This window comes from Abrus precatorius, unplaced genomic scaffold (genome assembly GCF_003935025.1).
Source record: "Abrus precatorius isolate BTA unplaced genomic scaffold, Abrus_2018 Scaffold10, whole genome shotgun sequence".
In the NCBI taxonomy this organism is placed as follows: domain Eukaryota; kingdom Viridiplantae; phylum Streptophyta; class Magnoliopsida; order Fabales; family Fabaceae; genus Abrus; species Abrus precatorius.
The window spans coordinates 34,572,840-34,592,627 of record NW_020874292.1 but is presented as its reverse complement, the minus strand read 5'-3'; the positions used below and the strand labels follow the sequence as shown (position 1 = coordinate 34,592,627).

At 32.8% G+C, this 19,788-nt stretch overlaps 1 protein-coding gene across 3 annotated transcripts in view; it reads left to right on the top strand.

Moving 5' to 3' along the window:
* Positions 1–19,788, top strand: part of LOC113872611 (187-kDa microtubule-associated protein AIR9) — a 32,005-nt gene that overhangs the window by 11,701 nt on the left and 516 nt on the right. For 2 of the 3 annotated variants that reach the window (XM_027510319.1, XM_027510302.1), the window contains exons 14-35: positions 51–186; positions 429–529; positions 612–659; positions 1,589–1,770; positions 1,884–2,001; positions 2,175–2,302; positions 3,998–4,163; positions 6,086–6,204; positions 8,087–8,255; positions 8,354–8,438; positions 8,550–8,623; positions 8,709–8,828; positions 11,099–11,291; positions 11,379–11,500; positions 11,764–11,971; positions 13,199–13,272; positions 13,409–13,547; positions 14,567–14,748; positions 17,172–17,327; positions 17,849–17,980; positions 18,781–18,839; positions 19,655–19,687. In XM_027510319.1, the coding sequence (XP_027366120.1) occupies positions 51–186; positions 429–529; positions 612–659; positions 1,589–1,770; positions 1,884–2,001; positions 2,175–2,302; positions 3,998–4,163; positions 6,086–6,204; positions 8,087–8,255; positions 8,354–8,438; positions 8,550–8,623; positions 8,709–8,828; positions 11,099–11,291; positions 11,379–11,500; positions 11,764–11,971; positions 13,199–13,272; positions 13,409–13,547; positions 14,567–14,748; positions 17,172–17,327; positions 17,849–17,980; positions 18,781–18,839; positions 19,655–19,687 (2,744 nt within the window). Of the gene's footprint in view, positions 1–50; positions 187–428; positions 535–611; positions 660–1,588; positions 1,771–1,883; positions 2,002–2,174; positions 2,303–3,997; positions 4,164–6,085; positions 6,205–8,086; positions 8,256–8,353; positions 8,439–8,549; positions 8,624–8,708; positions 8,829–11,098; positions 11,292–11,378; positions 11,501–11,763; positions 11,972–13,198; positions 13,273–13,408; positions 13,548–14,566; positions 14,749–17,171; positions 17,328–17,848; positions 17,981–18,780; positions 18,840–19,654; positions 19,688–19,788 lie in introns of all 3 variants that reach the window. The other variant, XM_027510311.1, reaches the window with a different exon arrangement.

The following is a 19,788-nucleotide window of genomic DNA, read 5'->3' as shown; positions in this document are numbered from 1 at the left end:
ATGCTAATGTCTAATTGTTCTGTGATTGCCATTTTTTTATTATATGGCAGCTCCTCCTTCAGTCAGTAATGTTAGAATAGTTGGGGATGCTGTTGAGGGAAATACCATGAAAGGAGTTGGTGATTATTTTGGTGGAAGGGAGGGTCCCAGCAAGTTTGAATGGTTACGGGAGAACAGTGATACTGGGTTAGTGTTCTTTTCATCGTGCTTCACTGAAGGTCATGGAAGTATTAAGTTTAAAATTCGTTTATCTTATTCTTTTGTTTTGATTTGTGCTTTGCAAATTGGAAAGTATTTGTTGCATTCATTATAGTGCTTTGGGGATATTTCCTGTTTCTATTTTGATTAAAACTTTTCTATTTTCTTTAGCCTCTTACTGCACTTTACTGAACTCTTTACACTTGTTTCATTGTGGCAAAATGGTGCAGAGGTTTTTTGTTAGTGTCAGCTGGTACATCTGAGTACACCTTGACCAAAGAGGATGTTGGTTGTTGTTTAGCTTTTGTATACATACCTATTAATTTCGAAGGTTTAGCATCTTGACTTAATCAATATATCCTTTCCAATTACTTGTCATGTCTTTTTGTAACATTCATTGATTTATTTTTCAGGTCAGGAAGGAAAATCAATGTCAGTTTTGTCTCCTGTTGTGAGAAAAGGTACCTTGACGACTATAAGCAATGTCTCCTGTACTTCAGTTCTTCTGTTTTCTCTGTCACCGCCATTGTATAATATTATTTGTAGTAGCAGATGATAATATTTTTTACATGGCACTGGCTGTGGCTTGTGATATATTTATAAAATTGGAATGCTTGTATTAATTTCTTTGTCATGTTGTACTAGTTTCTCATTCTTAGAGGTGTAAAGCCATTCCTAGGTCTCTGTCTAATGACTTAAGGTTTAAGATTTGGCCTTTGACTTAAGCCTCTGTGTATAGTAGTCAGAAGTTTTGTTGACTCCTTTAAATTTCAGTACAAGTTACAATGAGCCTATGATTATCAACATATCAAGCAGTAGTAGCTGTTACATGAGGGGGTGTATTGGATATATAAATCCATCTTGAGCTTCTGCCTAACCACTTAAGCTGTTGAGAGTTCGTTGACACTCATCTTCATTTTGTGTCATTGCTGACTCTGGATAGTATAATGTTACTGTTATTTTGTGATAGGATGAAGAGTTATTCACCTTGCTTTGATTTCAGCATTTATATGCATAATCCTTTTATTATAATCTATAAAAGGGGTCTTCGTCTTCAATATTTTTTTTCTCTGTTCTCTTCATGCATTATACTGATTGTCCTGAGTTTTATATCTTCCCCTATGGAATTTTCTGTTTCCATCTCAGAAAAATGGTTTCCCCCTTTCACACTTAGAATTCTGAAAGTAATTTATGCATATTTGATACAACACCATTCATTCTTTGAAGAATCTAAATGTATTATATGCATATTATGTTACTTATGTGTTTAGTACTTTCCATTCTTCTGATAACACAATGAAACATTTAATTGTGATCTTATAAAAATGAAATGCTGCTGATTTATATGGACAATTTGAATGTGGTGATGATGATTCTGTTTCAATTTCAGCACCCCCTAAAGTAATGAATCTCAAAATAATTGGTGAACTGCGAGAGAATAGCAAGGTTACTGCAACTGGTATTGTAACTGGAGGAACTGAAGGATCTAGCAGAGTTCAGTGGTATAAAACATGTTCGGCAACTTTGGATGAAAACAGTCTTGAACCATTAAGTACTTCCAAAATTGCTAAAGTAGGTTTTTTTTTTTGGGGGGGGGGGTGGTGTTCATATAGTTACACATTTTTCTAGTACAGGACACCAGTTTTTGCCCTATTCATCATTTAGCTCCAATTTTGACCTATCAGGCATTCCGCATACCTCTTGGAGCTGTGGGCTCGTACATTGTGGCAAAATATACACCCATGACTCCTGATGGTGATTCTGGTGAACCAGCATTTGTGATATCTGATAAAGCAGTTGAGAGTAGGTGTACTTGTTTCTTCTCACTTCCCTTTGTTCTTGTTCTGTCATATGGTATCAAGAATATCAATCCCGTAATCTACCAAAACTGAATTTTCTGTCAAATTCATCTTTTTTCCCTCTCAAATTTGCAACTATATTAAGTTCAACGTAACAACATTTTGCTTTTTCTACAGCTCTTCCCCCGAGCTTGAATTTCTTATCTATCATTGGAGATTATAGTGAAGGTGGAATATTGACGGCATCATATGGATACGTTGGAGGTCATGAAGGGAAAAGTATATACAATTGGTATATTCATGAGGTATGTACTTATATTTAATAAAGGCTGTGGGAATCTCATTTGTATCATAGCGACGATGTAAATGCATTGCAAAATGTGCCTGAAAGGTCAATAGTAATTAGCTAGTGACTTCCTTGATTGGCTTTTGGCCTAATTAGAATTAGTAACAAAGCATTCTATTTGTTTTTGTGATAAAACCTCCTTCATAAAATGATGATCTATGCCAATGTTTTGGGTGTTATGGAACACTATAATTGGGGTAGGGATGATGATGTGGCAGAGTAGGGATAATAAGTGGTTCTCGTATTTGTCCCCATTTCAATTAGTAGCGGGCATCTATTGTATGGATAACATCATATTATGTAAATATCATCTAATATAATTGAACATTGTGTTTATTCAATTGACATGAAATAATATAAAAAAAATTATTTGATCTCAAACTTATAAGAAAACCATAATAAATAATATATTGAACACTGTCATGGTTGCTAATTGTAATGACAATATTGTCAACATATATAACCAAGTAACTGAGTCATGTGATTCAACAACAATAGAAAATTGGGTGGTCAACCTCACTTGAATCATACCAATCTGTTGGATTACTGTGTTGATCCTGTTGAAACATGCCCTAGGAGATCATTTTAGGTTGTACACAGATATTTTATTGATGATGAACTAGTCTTCAGGACTCCCTTTGAGCAACAAATCTACAAAGTTGCTCCATCTAAACCTTTTCTGTGAGTTCAGAATGAAGGAATGCATTTGTGATATCAAACTAGGAAAGTGGACAATGATGAATAAATTAGGTAACACCAATAGTAGTTACAATAAGTTATTCATTAGTGAGTTAGTTAGGTGAGATAATTTGCATGAGGTATGTTGATAATGTTAATGAAAATTGACTCTTGATTTCATGTTAATGTGGTAGAGAGGAGAATGTTGCATTGATGGAGTGGACATAACTAGAGAAGATATTAGAAATGAATGTAATTGGAAAAAAAAAGCGGGGGGGGGGGTGTAAAACGTGTTTTTGACATGTCAAAAAAATCTATAGAAGCTCTAGCAAGGAGGGTAAATGAAATAAAGCTTAACTTAGTTGCTAGACTTTGAGGGAAAACTAAAGGCGAAACTGTTACAAAGGATAGCGGTTTATGATAGAACATCATGACATTATTTTATTTAACTTGTATTTAAAGGCTTCACTATAGTGGCTTTTGTGTTATCTCCTATCTCATTATAGCAATCTTGGGTTCAATTGCAAAGTTTTTGTCTAGGATTGAAAAATATGGTATGGACCATGTTTTCCATTGTGCAAGTTTGCCTGTAGGAAAACCTTCAGAATGCTTGGTGGATATGTCCATTTGTATACTCCATCTTCCCTTCCGTGTAAATTTTTGGGGAAAGGGGTAGGCTATCTTATGTGACAAATTTTTAAAATTAAGTATTATGATAAAGTGAAAGCTTGTTAATATACTAGTTGCATAGACCTACTTGTTTCATGCCTTTTACTTCATGCGTTTTTGCCCTTGCTTTTGTTGCAATTAATGGAAAAAAAATGGATTACCTACTAGAAAATCTTATGGAAATAGGTAGGGTTGTAAAATAGGTATAGATTTGACCTACTGGAAATAAATAGAAAAGTATTCCTATTTGTTATTGTTATCCTTCAAGTAGAAGATTTATGTTATAATATGTTTTGGGTTTGTACAGGGTGAAGGTGATTCAGGTTCTTTGATACCAGAGGTTTCAGGATTGCAATATCGTATTACCAAAGAAGCCATTGGGAAATTCATATCATTCCAGTGTACTCCAGTACGTGATGATGGTGTTGTAGGTGACCTAAAAATTTGCATGGGCCAGGAACGTGTTCGCCCTGGTAATACATTCCATATGTGGAAAAATAATATGAATATGAATTTGGTTTATTTCTATATATATTTGTGTGCATGTGCACCTGTGTGTGTATTCACATAAATGACATGTTTACTAGAAGTTTTTGACCCTAGAAGTATATATTGAGAGATGTACAAAAATTGGCCGATCAAGAATCTTTAAGTTAAAAAAAAAAAACAAAAAAAACTAGTCTAGATGTTAGAGTGCAGTGTGGTACTTTAATTCTAACTAACAACTGTCTTGTAACAGAATCATATAATCAGTTAGCTTAGACCTAACAAACTCTATCTAGTGACACAATTGTATCATTTTTAATAATAATGGACACTCAGATCCTCTCAACTTTCTTTTACTCTTGCTGTCTTTATCTGAGTTTGTAGAACTTCAACATGGTATATATAGCTTGATCCATGACTGCTTAGAACATTCTATGCAATGCCACTAACAATGGTTGTCCACCATTTGCAACTACCCTGGTTACTTTTTCACAAACCATCTTAGTACATCTTGATGAGAAAATCTTCCTTCTCTGGAAATATTAGGTGGAAGCTATAATCAAGGCTCATTGTTAAGTAGTTAATTCATAAATTCCACACATGTTTCTCAGCAAAGAATATTGTAACATTGTGGATGCAATGTAAGTTATCCACATTCCACTGCGGGAATCATGTGACCAATTTTTTTCTTGTCTCCTCTCTTCTTTTGAATCTATTCTCACCAGAGTTGTTGGATTCCCTCAAGCATGGTTACTCTAGGATGAGATTTGTGATTTCTTCAACTCACATTTCTGTGAAAGTTCGTCAATTATGATTTAAGCTCCATAACATGAAGAAAGACACATTCTATGTTTCGATTCTTGTTTTTATCAAAGGCATCATCTACTCGGTTTTTTGCTGGTGATTTTGTCCTCCCATACGTATTGATGTGATTCTTGATGGTTATGATGCATTTGTCACCTCCATCACTAGTCGCCTTGAACTTTATACAGTTTAATTTCAAAAGTTAACTCATAAGATGAGTATTACATCAATCTTTATAAGCCCTTTGGTTATATCTGTTGTGATGTAGGATCTTAACACATCTGTTCATGCTTAGAATTAGACATTTGTACTGTAGAAATTATAGGATTGATTCTTGAAGTGAATGATTTTTTATATTTGATAACACCCTACAAAAATCAAACTCTCTTGTATAGAGAGTGTTTATTGTTTAATATATGTAATTATAGTAATAAGACAAGTTTATCTTTGTAATTATTTTACTTAGGTAACTTAATATTCTGTAATTATTGCTATTATCAATATATTGTGTGGTTGAAACACAGATTTATTCACATGTTCTCTCATTTTTTTCTCTTTCAATGTGGTGTTTAGAGCCTAAGGAGAGACGAACTTTAATCTGTACATCTTGGGTGGGAACATGTAGTAAAGTGCATAATAGTAAAGTACATCTTTGAGAGACTAGAACCATACCCTACATAAGGAAAGTGCATAATAGTAAAATTGTTAAATTAGGTACATGTATGTGTAGTATTTGCTATTACTGACTTATAGGCCATTAGTGCTCACTAAGTCTAATTTAGGCAATACTCGTGCTGTAATTAATACTGTACATAACATAGACATATACTTGTGTTGCCTGATTAATCACATGGGGCTTTTTCCTCAAACCTTGAAGTTGTAAATTATTAAATAATTTTAAATAAGACTAAGATAGCTTCATCCCTCCAATTCCGTCAAATGATCTCATCCATTCTGTATGGCACATAAGCGATTAGATTGCTTCCCTTTTTTGGTCATAGGATTTACTGATGCCTTTTACTTCACTTTTGATTTATTTATTGCATTCAATGGGCCATGCCCATGTATTTTGATTCTCATTGTGAGGTTGTTTCTTGGTAATCAGGAAGCCCGAGATTGCTTTCTTTACACATAGTTGGAAATGCTGTTGAAGGAACAATGTTACAAATTGAAAAAAAGTATTGGGGTGGTGAAGAGGGAGATTCAATTTACTGCTGGCTTAGGGTACTTATAATCTCAACTAATTTTGTTGTCAATGTTTTTTTAATTGAATTTAAGTTTTAATTCTGAATGGTTAAAGTCTAATGTTTTAGTTTGCACATCCTTATGTTTGGAATTCATTTCTTCTTGGTATGACATTGTTGTAGGGTTTTACTTGTAGACAAGAATATTTGTTGGAAGTAGTAAAAAGTATTTAAAACTTAGTATCATTCCATAGAAACCATTTCAACATGCATGAAGTCTTTTAAATCTGCGATTATTGGGACTAACAAAATGGTTGTTGGATTGAAGTTTATAATGAAGGGAATTAAAATTAGAAAGATGAATGGAAAATAAAAGAATAGCGACACAAACAAACACCACAGTAGAAACCAATTTTAGAAAGCCTTGGGATTTTGGGTTCACTTATAAATTCATTAATTTTATCTCCAATTTTCTTATGAGTGCTGTTTCAATTAATTACTAATTACTCTTTCTAATCCTATTATAGTCCAATTGTTACATAATAATACTATTATTTTTTTATATTGTTATCACTAATGATCATGGAAGACAATTAATTGAGAAAAACATAAAGATTCAATGAATTTGTTAATTCGATAACTAATTAAAAAATTAGAATCTTAATTGATCCTAAAATCCTAGATTCGATTTGCTTTATTCATCCATTGATTGGATAATGTTATGATTGTCTCTTAGTTAGTTAAAAATTATTAAGACCGATCAGTTCTTGCTAATGAAATTAACTTAACAAGGTGAACTCAATTAATAAAACAGATAGACATTCATTAAGAGAAAAAGGTTTCAAAACCAAATTACATAATAAGATCCACTTTATTTCTTGGCTGTAGATTTAAGTTCTCATACTATTGGAAATATAAAACCAAACATAATCATGAAAACAATTAATAAATATTCAAAAGAAAATTAGAATCCAAAATTCTGTATTTAGATGTTCTAATATCAAAGGAGTAATCGGTCGATCTTATAGATGTGTGGTGGCACAAAGACTAACTCTTTCACAAGGAGGGGAGATGACAAAATCCTAGAGGAGAGAAGGGCTACCTCTATGCCTTATAACAAGTATCTTGTCTTTATTTTTAGCCATTGAGACATTTTACAGTAGTAACAAGCATGATGGTTGATAGTGACTATGTGAATGATAGTGTTTATGACTTGACAAAGGTACTGGTTGGGCCCACATCAGCGGCAATAGTAGCAGTATGAATGATGATTGTCGTAAAGGTGACATTGTTAATGGTGGTGAGAGCAATAGTAATGAGTGTTGTGATGGTGATGGTTGCCATGGTGACTATTGTGGTGGTGATGGTGCAATAAATGTTGTGATGAATGTGGTAGTGGTGGTGAAAATAATCATTGGCTAGTGGTAGTAGGTGCTGATTGTATAGTGAGTTAATTGGTGGTGACAATGACAAAGACAATGTTGATGGTAATTGTATTTTAAGAGATATGATAGTTGAAATTTTGGTAATAGCTAAAAATAAAAAATCCTTTTTTTTCTTTCTTGTTTTAAAAACTAAGGAAAATTGTTTTGAATTTGAGTTCAAACTCCATTTTAGTCAAAACATGTTTTGTTGTGAATTTTGTATTTGAAAAAAAAAAAAAAAAGGAACCGTCACAACTATCTCAAACATACCCTTAGTTGATGGTTTTAAAACACAGTTTAGAAAGATTATTTCTAGTACTAACCTTTTCCTACCCTCCCTTTCTTTTGATTTTGCACTTTAAATTCTTGGTTTCTCCTTTAATTTGCTTTCTATTAGTCGTTTGACTTGTTTTATTGGATGTATTGTTTCTTTTACTAAAGTCTTGATGCTACTATTATATTTGGTTTCTTAACTTATTATTTCATGGCTCTATGCAGACCAGTTCTGATGGCACGAAAAATGAAATTATGGGTGCCACTACTGAATCATATGTGCCCTCAATTGATGACATTGGCTTCTTTATTTCTGTTTCATGTGAACCTGTTCGAAATGATTGGGCTCGTGGACCCATGCTTCTGTCTCAACAAATTGGACCTATAATATCTGGTGTTTGTCATTTCTTATTTTCTTAGTGTGCTCTTGACGCCTTTTTTTTTTCAAGGCTAGACAATTTTAATGACAGTTGCTTTATTTTGCAAATTTAGGTCCCCCAACTTGTCGTTCTCTGGAATTTCTTGGATCAATGATAGAAGGGCAGCGGTTGAACTTTAATTTTGAGTATAGTGGAGGGTGAGGCTTTTGTTATCTGCCGCATATAACTTCATGTCTTTACTTGTAGGACTTTCATTTTATCCATATGGTTATTTCTGCTGACATGGAAAATTGTTGCTTGCCTTTTAGAGAGCAAGGAGGTTGTACCCATGAGTGGTTTAGGGTAAAAGACAATGGTGTGCGAGAGAAAATAAGCAGCAATGGTGAATTTTGTATTGTTTTTTTTATCATATTGTTGTTATTTATTTATAGTGGCAGATGTAAATGCTTAATACTTATGCTTAGCAGATTTTTTGGAGTTGACGCTTGAGGATATTGGTGCATCCATTGAAATAGTCTATACCCCTGTGCGCAAGGATGGACTTAAAGGCAGCCCAAAGAGCATTGTATCTGATCGGATTTCTCCAGGTATAATTGCTTTAATTGTTAAATTGGACAGATTATATATTTTATTTATAGCTAAAATTGAAAAAAAATGGCCTGAATTTTTTGGTGGAATCTAAGATACAACCAGTTTTATCAGTGTCATTTAATCACTGCTACCAAATGTTCATATGTTTTAACTTGTTAAAAGTTAATGGTTTGGAAAATGAGCCTTGGTTGGTGCTTTCACACTAATGCAACAACAACAAACAAGCTTTATTCTATTAGGTGAAGTAAGCTACATGGAGCACACGATGTTATTGAGGATATTCAAAAACCATATTTTTAAAAATTTGATTATCAAAAAGTTTATGTAATAGCTGCATCTAAAATTCTGTGTCTTCTTCTTCTTCTTTTTATCGAATTCAAAGTCATGTAATTCATTCTTCTCACTTGTATTTTCAAAAGCTTTTTTTGCACGTCATCAAACTATCTTAAATGATTTTTAATTATATTTTTCATTATAGGTGTTATTCTAATATTCTCATGTAAATTATCATTTTTTATTTTGTTATTTCTCGTGCGATCATTCATTCATCTTAATATTCTCACTTTTTTCTTGTGTTATTCTTTTGAGACCTAACATTTACTACCATATGAGATAACCGATCATGTTGCAGTATGAAAAAATTTTATTTTCACTTGATAGATGCTGTGCTGTCACAAAAAAGTTTTAATACCTTTTTCCATTTTAACCATCCAACTTGCTTGCACACTGATAATGTTAGGAAATTTTGAAATGGGTTTCATTTTTGCCTACCTTTTGTTTGTGTTGGAATCAATGTAATTCTTGCTTGAACGATCATTGTAAAGAAATAATCAAAACATTTGACTAAAGCAGTTAGGATCTTTATATCTATTACTATACTATAGTCCAGTAAATATTTTGTTTGTACTCTATATAATTAATATCACACTGTTTCCTGTAAATTATTCTCTTTTCTCTCCTTTTCAATGTGATATCTTCTAGAACTAAAAGAGAGGTCCTTGATTGTGTATACCTATGGATTTACTAACCATATCTGATCCATATTTTTGGCAACTGTGTTTCCCACTGGTTGGTTGCTCTACTAGTCATCTATTGCCATTCAGCTGAAGGGTACCTTTACTAGATTTAGTGTATTGAAAAATTGTCTTTATAGACAATGAACGTGTTGATTATTTCTTGAGGAAAACATCTCTTGAATATTAGATGGGCCAAACTCATCCTTAGTCAGTGAGGATTTCCCAAACACATGAATTCTACAATGGACATATCTATGGTTTGATGCGAGATCTCAATACATCTCCCTCATGCCTAAGATTGGGCATCTAGAGCATGGAGATTATATGACTAATTTTTTTATATTATTACACCAGAAAAGGTGCTGAGTCAGGTACATTGCATTGGGAATGTTGCGGGTCAGGTGGATTGTTTTCTGAATTTCACAGGGCCAAGTTCATTGTACTGGGAAATCCATGGAGTCAAGTTCATCTTCGGATGGTTGAGTGTGGTTCAATATCACATCTATAATAGGTTTTGAGTCTTTTGACACCATCTTGAATTTGTATTACATCTAATACCAATTGATAGTGATAGGAACCTGGTATCTAATTAGAATGGTATAGGGATATCATATACCTCAATTACAAAGTTTGAATGCTGCAGAACGTTGAGGGTCTGCTCCACCCAATGCCCAAAGGTTCCAATTTCCTCTTAAATGACATGATCCCCCCTCTCTCAACCCCTCTTCTTATTTATTAGCAATCTGCCATAATTCTTCTGTTTCAGCCAACCAGCTATCAAATATCAGCCACTAACTAACTCTCTTAACACTAGTTATACCTCTACCAAACTATGAGGTTATCTATCAGCTTGGTAGTTGCTATGCAGCTGTTTTGATCAGAGGGGAGGGTGGGGGGATCAATAGGGAGGAAGTGGTCAGATGTTCCTGTCTTTTTATTATTGTTGTGCATAGGACAAAAAGTTGTCCCTCAGCTTAGTAAGTAGCAAAACTTATGCGTTTTGCCTGGTACTTCATTCTTTCTTTGATGCTGTCGCATGACCATTTTTAAAATGAAACATAGAACATTTGTCTTTGTGCTCCCGGGTCCTTTACTTTTATGTCATCACACCCTGTAAGTATTGTCTTTTCTTCAATTTAATGCACAGTTTCTTGTAATGCCTCTAATTTGTCTCTTTCAACAGTTTGTTAATGAGATATAAGCCTTGTGTTATGCATCCCTAATGTAATTTCTTGATCTCCTGTGCACAGCGGATCCTAAGGGAATGGACCTTGTAATTCCCGACTGCTGCGAAGACATAGAGCTTATGCCACAGAAAAAATATTTTGGTGGACATGAAGGGGTTGGAGAGTATATTTGGTATCAGACAAAGAGTAAGCTTGAAGGATCTGCACTACTAGATATATCTAATGCTTCTGATGTTGTAATATGTGGGACAGAGCTGTAAGTATTGACACATTGTATTGTGATTTTGATGAGAAAATGTACCTGATGTTGAGGATTTTCTGATTATTTTCCTTAACACGGCAGGATGTATAAACCATCACTTAAAGATGTTAGGGATTATTTGGCTTTGTATTGGGTGCCGACCCGTGCAGATGGAAAATGTGGTGACCCATTGATTGCAATTTCCAGTACCCCAGTTTCCCCTGGTATCACTGCAGTTCTTAGCTGAAGTTCATTATTCACTATCCCTAATGATAGCTCTTTTTCACATGGTTTGAAAATTACTCTGATGTGGATGCTGTGTGCAGCATCTATACCTCTATTTGTAGGATGTGCCACTGTAATCTGTGTGCATTTGGGCACATGATGAGCATAACTGAGTTTTAGATTGTCATTTTTTTTAATTACTGACATCCAACACGGGTAGTATTTAGCACATTAATTGTCTGACTTCTTTAATGATTTGCAGCTCCTCCGATAGTTTCTAATGTACGGGTGAAAGTGTTGTCTTTGGGAATTTATTCTGGCAAAGGTGAATATTTTGGTGGACATGAAGGAGAAAGCTTATTTAGCTGGTATAGAGAAAATAACGAGGGAACCATTGAGCTGATTAGTGGGGCAAATTCAAAAATCTATGAAGTTATTGATTCAGATTACAATTGTCGATTGTTGTTTGGGTAATTATTCTACGTAAATTTTTAGCTTTTCATGTTTGACCATGAAGATAGTGTATGATATGTCGTGTTAAACATTAATTTGTTTAACTTTGACTTGAAAGTGTGAAAGGATAATTAGTTTTTCATCTTTTCAGTCTTTGTTGCTTTAAATTTGTAGAGGTTATTCGATAGTTGATTGTTCTCTAATATTACTTTATTTAATTAGGATTGAGAGTGTTTGGGTAAGCTGCTTAGTTAAGCTCTTATTCATTAAGGTCTTATCACTTTAAGGCTTATGGAATAAATTTGTTTAGATCAATGTTTTTAAGAACTGAATTATTAGAATGTATGAGAAGAAAATGTAGAGAAGAAAAGGGAGTTGAGAGAAAATGTAAAATCTGATTTATTGAAATGCTAGTCAAAATAAAATGCAGATAGAAGACTGTTATTTATTGAGTATAGAAGAAAGAGAAGACTAACTGCTATACCTAATTCAGTTAGTGTAATAGAATATTAGTTGCACTGACAGCTGTCATCTAACAGAATAACAAGGACTATACAATAAGAAATCTGAATTCCACACATACATTAACATGGATCGACTATTGAACTGGTAAAGGTATTGATTCATGATTCAGTAACAATTTTGGTTGAATTGATGATAATTAAATTTATGGATAGATTTTTAATATTGTATATTATGTTAAGTAACAAATTAACATAAAATATTAAGAATTTAAGAAAAATTAAATTTTAAACCAATATAAACTGACCATATTCATGCATATGGGTGTTCTTGGCCAAATCTCATGAATTTTGAAATTGGTTGGTTTTTTTAGGTTTAATAGACCAAACACTTGACTGGTTCCTGGTTCAATTGGTCTTATGAAAATAATAGAATAAACCGAAAAGTGCTTTTTTGATACATTAGTTAAAAAAAGTTGAGTCATAAGCTATTTTCATAAGCTCTACAGAAGTTCTTCCAAACGTCATCTTATTCTACTAGTAGACTGGGCTTGTGGTAATATCATTACACTGGTGTTTGACCTAATTGTTGCATAAATAGAATTATTGGATTAGTATTGTATCAGCATTATATGCCCATATCAATTAAATATTGTATTATTGAGACAATCCTTTGTATCTTTTTCTCCTACCTAAACCCTATAATTTCAACAAGATAAACAGTTAAGTTATCTTTCATCCTTTATATCCTTTTGATATTAACACTTTCTTCCCCCCACCCAGATATACACCAGTTCGTTCAGATTCTGTTGTGGGAGAACTTAGGTTATCTGATCCAACTGACGTTGTTTTCCCAGGTAACCATGTCTCATGTTTGTGAAACCCTGTACTTTGTTTTGTTGCACTTTTTTTTTAAACAGTAAATCACCTTTGTCCTTGAAGATTTTAAAGTTGTTCTTGGAAAGTAAATGTGGTTTCTGCTTTGTTCTGTAGAGCTTCCGAATGTGGAGATGCTTGCTTTGACAGGAAAGGCAGTTGAAGGTGACATACTTACAGCTGTTGAAGTCATTCCAAATAGTGAGGCTCAACAACTTGTTTGGAGCAAGTACATGAAAGATATAAGATACCAATGGTATGGCAATGTACACCATATCTATGCAGCATAGTAATACTTGTCTCATTGAACAAACTTGATTTTTATTTGCCAGGGGAGATTCATTTACAATAATAATTAATTATGAATGACAGTGCAGAGGTGCCAACCTTAAAAATGCTATACCAGTATAGCAGATCTTTGAGTAGCTGCTACAGCAAATATAGCTGTCGGAATGAAAATACTTTAAAAAATGAAACACAACATAATATGAATAGTTTTTAAATGCTTGAAGTGATAATTAAGGGGGGTGGCGCCCGAATATCGAAAAAGGTGGTGTAAAAAATAATCTCCAAAACTGGCTTATGAGGTGAGGATAGCCAAGCCTTTATAAGCTCTATTTTGGCCTTATCTTGGCCTTATCCATAGTCAATGTGAGTTCTCAACAAGTGTCATGGTTATCCTGTTCCATATTTCTTACCTTGCAAAGTATTGATACTCCACATCCCCATTTGCCATTCTTTAGGTCCAATGGAAGAGTTCTATATATACTTTACTTCATGCGAACATATCTATTGGGTTTCAAAACTTGTTATCTCATGCTAAGATGTGTTGTTATATATTGCATTTTCTATGCCATACTATATTAGATGTCAAAAACTTGGGTGTTTTGAAAGATTAAGCTGTTAAGTGAAGTGATGGCTCTGGAATTATTTTATTTCTCTAACATGTTCCCTTATCCAAGAGTGCTTTGGGTTTGAATTGTGTATGACACATGCCCTCTTCACCTTGTATTCAATATCTTATAAATTAGAAGAATGTGGGGGCATCACGGATCACACTTTTGTCCATGTTATATAGAGACCCCATCCCATGTCAATGGTCAACTCTCCCAAAAAGCTTAAGCTTCTAGGCAATGGCCTGGAATGGTTTAATACATCTAAAAGTAATAATTATATTTGAGGTGATTCACTTTTATTATCAGACAATGCTGTTGCAAACTCGGCAATTTTTCTAATCAAAGCTGATTTATTTGTATCACATCAACATCATTGCAGGTTTTGTTCATCAGAAGTGGGAGACAGTTTTTCATATGATCCATTACCCAATCAGAGTTCTTGCTCCTATAAGGTGCGGCTAGAGGATATTGGTCGTCGATTGAAATGTGAATGTGTCGTAACTGATGTGTTTGGAAGGTCAGGAGAGGCTGTGTGCGTTGAGACCACACCTGTATTGCCAGGTAATTGCTTTTTTTACTTAAGCATTCTTGCTTTACAGTTTCTCTCCTCTTTGCATTTTCAACTCAAAAGAACATGCCTTTTTACTCTGCCTGTTTAGCTAGGTCTTCTTGACATGTTTTGAACAACAGTCTTTTGTGTTGAGAGAATAATAGAGAGAATGGGATACAAATGTAGAATGAATGCAGCCCTGTCCAAATAAAACTCAATATAACTCTATTATAGCACTCTCTCCAGCATACAATGCCCAGATTGTTAAAAATATAACTAACCTAATTACAACCAACAGCTTTAGTGAACATGTCAACCAGCAGTTTTCCAGTTTACGCATGATGTGAAAATCAGTTTCTGTTATAGTTTTTCAATAAGAAAATGGCAATCAACCTCATGCCTGGTTTCGAACATTTATGAAGTGATCGTAGAATTTGTTTTATCTTTTTATGGTGTCAATGGATGATTGCAATCACAGGCTGATAATGAATACTTCATGGGCATTCAAGTTGCTGTCATTTAAATACTTGTTTCCCTTTCTCAAAGGTAATATACAATGATTTTGCTATTGGAAAACTGAAATTGGATTGACTATCCTCAGCCATATGATTCCTCTTCCTATTAGGGATGACAATGAGTAAAGTACCCGATGGGCACTCGCAAAATTTACCCACAATGGGTAGGGTATTTACCCGCTATACGGGTATTGGTGTGGGTAAAAACCCGTAAATTTTAATGGGGATGGGTGCGGGTATGAGTATCTAAGTACCCACCCCATCCCATACCCGTATATATATATATATATATATATATATATATATATATATATATGCTTGAACTTTATTCTACAATTATGTATTGAATTTTTGTATTATTATATTACTTATGTAAAGTTATATAAGATTAATATAAAAATATATTTAATAATAAAGTAAACTAAAAAATTTATTTTAGTTTATATTTTTAATAGAAAAATTTATTTAGTATTTTATATCATTTAATTAGGCTAACACAATTTAATTATTACATAGTTAATATAAGATTGACTTTTTTTAAAATATTATTTATATATGACACACATAAAATATTTTTTACACAAATATTTTTGTTAATAAAATCATATTGATGTTTAAATCATAAAGTGAATGATAAATAATAAATATATTATAAATATTTTATAAATTTTACAATCACCTACTATTACCGTAAATTTATTATTTATTAATAATATTTAAATTTTATTTTTATATTTTAATTTAAAATAATATTTTTCTATGTAACATATGTATTACAAACACAACTATAATCTATTGAATTTAAATAATATTATTCTTACTATTTATTCATATTCAAAGAAGTTTTTGAAAAGATATAAAATAAAAAATTAATTATAAAATTTTATTGTAACTATTTATCTTTTATTCAAATTTTTTTTTTAAATTTATATACATTATAAATATTTAATTCACTAAAATAATTTTTTAAAAATTTATATTTTTGATAAAATATTTTCATATAGTATATGAATTAAAAAATACTAGTATTAATATATATATATATATATTATATTATTTTATTTTAATTAGATCTATTATTTTTCTTACAATTTCAAATTCAAAAGTTAAAAAAAATATTTTATGTATCAACTTTCTGTTGTTAGTATTGAATTTTTCTACTCTAACTCTATTCTCATTCTCAATGTCTGTCTCGCTAAAATTTAATAAAACTATGAAATGTTATTCGTTAGAGTTAGTTGTTAATGTCGTCACACAAGAGGTTACTAAGTGATCCCACACGAAGGGACAACTATTGTACAAATCTATTTCGTTGTCGTTCTGACATTAACAACAATCAAATCTCACACAAGATAGGATTATCACTAACAAATAACTTGTGTGTTTAGTTTTGTTTATTGTTTTTAAGAATTTTAGTTTAGAAAATTATTATATTAAGATACATTTAATGTTTATGATCTTTGAATATTTGTTTTTTATCTATATTTGTACCTTGTTCGGCAACTACATATTGAATTTTTGTATTATTATGCTACTTATGTGAAGTTATATAAACATATTTTTTTTATAAATATTTTTTTCTTAAACAAGCGCGGGTAATGGTACAAGACGGGTATGCGGGTACCCAGAGGGTACGGGTACAGGGATTAATGTTCATACCCATGCGGGTATGGGGCCGAGTACGGGTATTTTTTTAAAACGCGGGTATGGGGATGAGTACTGTAGTACCCTACCCATACCCTACCCATTGCCATCCCTACTTCCTATCATTTTCCACTGAAGTAGATGCAGTTTTTTTTACTATGTAATGAAGAAAATAGTGTTTTAAACATTATTGCCATTTCTTTTGTGATTCATGCTTCCATACATTTTTTTTCCTGCTTTCTGCCTTTGTGTAAGTATTATGTGTGCTTTTTTAGGGATTCCTAGAATACACAAGCTGGAGATTGAGGGAAGGGGATTTCATACCAATCTCTATGCTGTTCGTGGCATTTATAGTGGTGGGAAAGAAGGCAAAAGTAGAGTCCAGTGGCTTAGATCAATGGTTGGAAGTCCTGACCTGATCTCTATACCAGGTATGCTAATTCCTTAAGCTTACTTAAAACTGATATCTGTTTCATGTTAAAGATGTTGAGAAATACTGTGATTGAATTTTAATACATCCGCCATAGGGACTGTATAGCATATTTTGAGATTTTATGTTGTCCTTTTGTTTTGACCTGTTGTTTTTTTTCTAAGTGGGTGCATGAATGACCTAAAAGCTTGATTAAACTGATGACTTTTCTCTTCACTTACATGTGTGCATGCATGCATGTATATTTAGATAGATAAATATTGGTTTGGTGTATGTCTTTACAGTCCCTAGTTGCATTTGCATTCTTTGTTACTTGAATTAATCCATTACAACATGGAGCAAAACAATCAATGATAATAGGGTGGTTGTTCCTGATAGCTATTAATTGTTTAACTTGTTCATTATTTTTTCAAAATAATCTGTTGCACAGATATATATGTACGTGTAATTTTCTATGCATTTTCCAGCCCTAGAACTATATCCTCATTAATCCAACTCACATTTTTTTTTAATGATTAACAGGGGAAACAGGCAGGATGTATGAAGCAAATGTTGATGATGTTGGCTATAGGTTGGTGGCCATCTATACTCCTGTAAGAGAGGACGGAGTAGAGGGCCAATCAATTTCGGTATCAACAGAGCCAATTGCAGTTGGTAAGCTCAGTCTTTATCTAATTATTAATGAGGCTTAATGTATAATTAAATTAACTCTGACATTATGTAGTAGTCCAGGATGAGTTTTGAAACATTTGTTTATTGGTAGTCTTAGATAAATGTTTATGAATTTCATTAATTATGATTAACAAAAACAAGCAATAAATATTTGGCAACTAATCTTGAGTACTGATATCCTCAAGAAAAGTGGGTATCAGACTAATCCCATCAAATCCTATTTGTGAGGGTACCCCAACTACAGCCTCCAAGTAATGGTTCTTTTGCACGAACCAATCCTGCCTTGTGTTTGGGCCTTCAATTCCTCTAATCTCTATTTCTCAAGAGGAATCTGTATCTGTTAAGTATTAATTCTTTGGTTGTATAAATATTGCTTCAAATCTCCTCATATCATATGTAACTAAAACCAAGTAGGATTTTGTATTCAAGTCTTGATGCTCTCACTGACATACTTTCCTAACATGTCTACTTTCTGGATAAGATAACTGGAATAAGGAAACCCATATCTTGGACCTTAATGTAGTGTCATAAGGTATGGTTATTCCAAATAATTGGGTGTGACCTGGTCTGGTCTTTTATTGTATTTGCAAACTATGTGAAATACAATGCTGTTTCTTTTTGTGCATATCTTTTCATCTCTCTGTATTATCTACTGTCTTTTGCAGTTTTTCCTTCTCTAGTTTGTGGATACATATAATTTGGAATTGTTTTTGGTTCAAAAATTTTTCTAGGAGTTTCCTTAATGAACTTGGGAATTATATGTGACCTTTAATTCAATGCAGAGCCTGATGTTCTTAAAGAAGTGAAGCAGAACCTTGATCTTGGATCAGTGAAGTTTGAGGTGGGATATATCTAAAAGTTGGTTTTATTGTCATTACCATATTCTGAAAATGGATTGTTGATTATTTTATCTCACTACCACCATCATAAGGTATATGCCAATAAAATAAAACCTTTGTGATGTATTTATGTGGATGATTAGTTTTTGTTAAGATGTCTTACATCGGCTAAGAATATGACCAAAATATTCTTTATAAGGTTTAGACAAGCCTCTTATAAATTAGCTTTTGGGACGAGTTAGACTTAATTTTTCTAATATTGTATTAAAGTCTATTTAGTTTGAAATTTTGAATGCATGATCACTTGTAGATGTTCGTTAATGTAAAATTTATGTCTTAGATGTCTAGTCTTGGGCGTGTGGGAGGGTGTTAAGATGTCATAAGGTTTGGATAATCTTCCTTCTATGAGCTACATTTTGGAAATGAATTAGGCTCAATTTTTCTAATAATTATTAACTACTGTCTAGAAATTCTAGTCCCACCAAGTTGATAGGTGCTTATTTATAACATGAAACTATATAGATGTCTGTCACAAACGTCTAAAAGTTAAACAAGAAGAAAAAGATTTTGAGGGTGACCTAAGTGTGGTCGTGTTCAGTTACATGCTCCAAGTTCTAGCTCTGTAGTTGTCTAAGTCACAAATAGATTGACTGCCTGGTTTCATCCCTTCGGGATGTTCCTGTATCTCATTGACCTGTTCTGTTTGAGATGTTATTAATTGAATAACCTCATCTAAAATTTGGCTTTCTTGATCTTTCTTGTCCCTCTTTTTCCCGTAATTTTTTTCTTTAAGCTCGTTGTTTGTCTTCCGTGACAGGTATTGTGTGACAAAGACCAAACCTCAAAAAAGGTACATTAATAGTCTCCCGACGTTTCCATTTGGAATTAGAATGTATTAATTTTAAGTGGTGGAAAAGCCAAGAAAGAACTTGTTCCAATTTTGTTGGTATT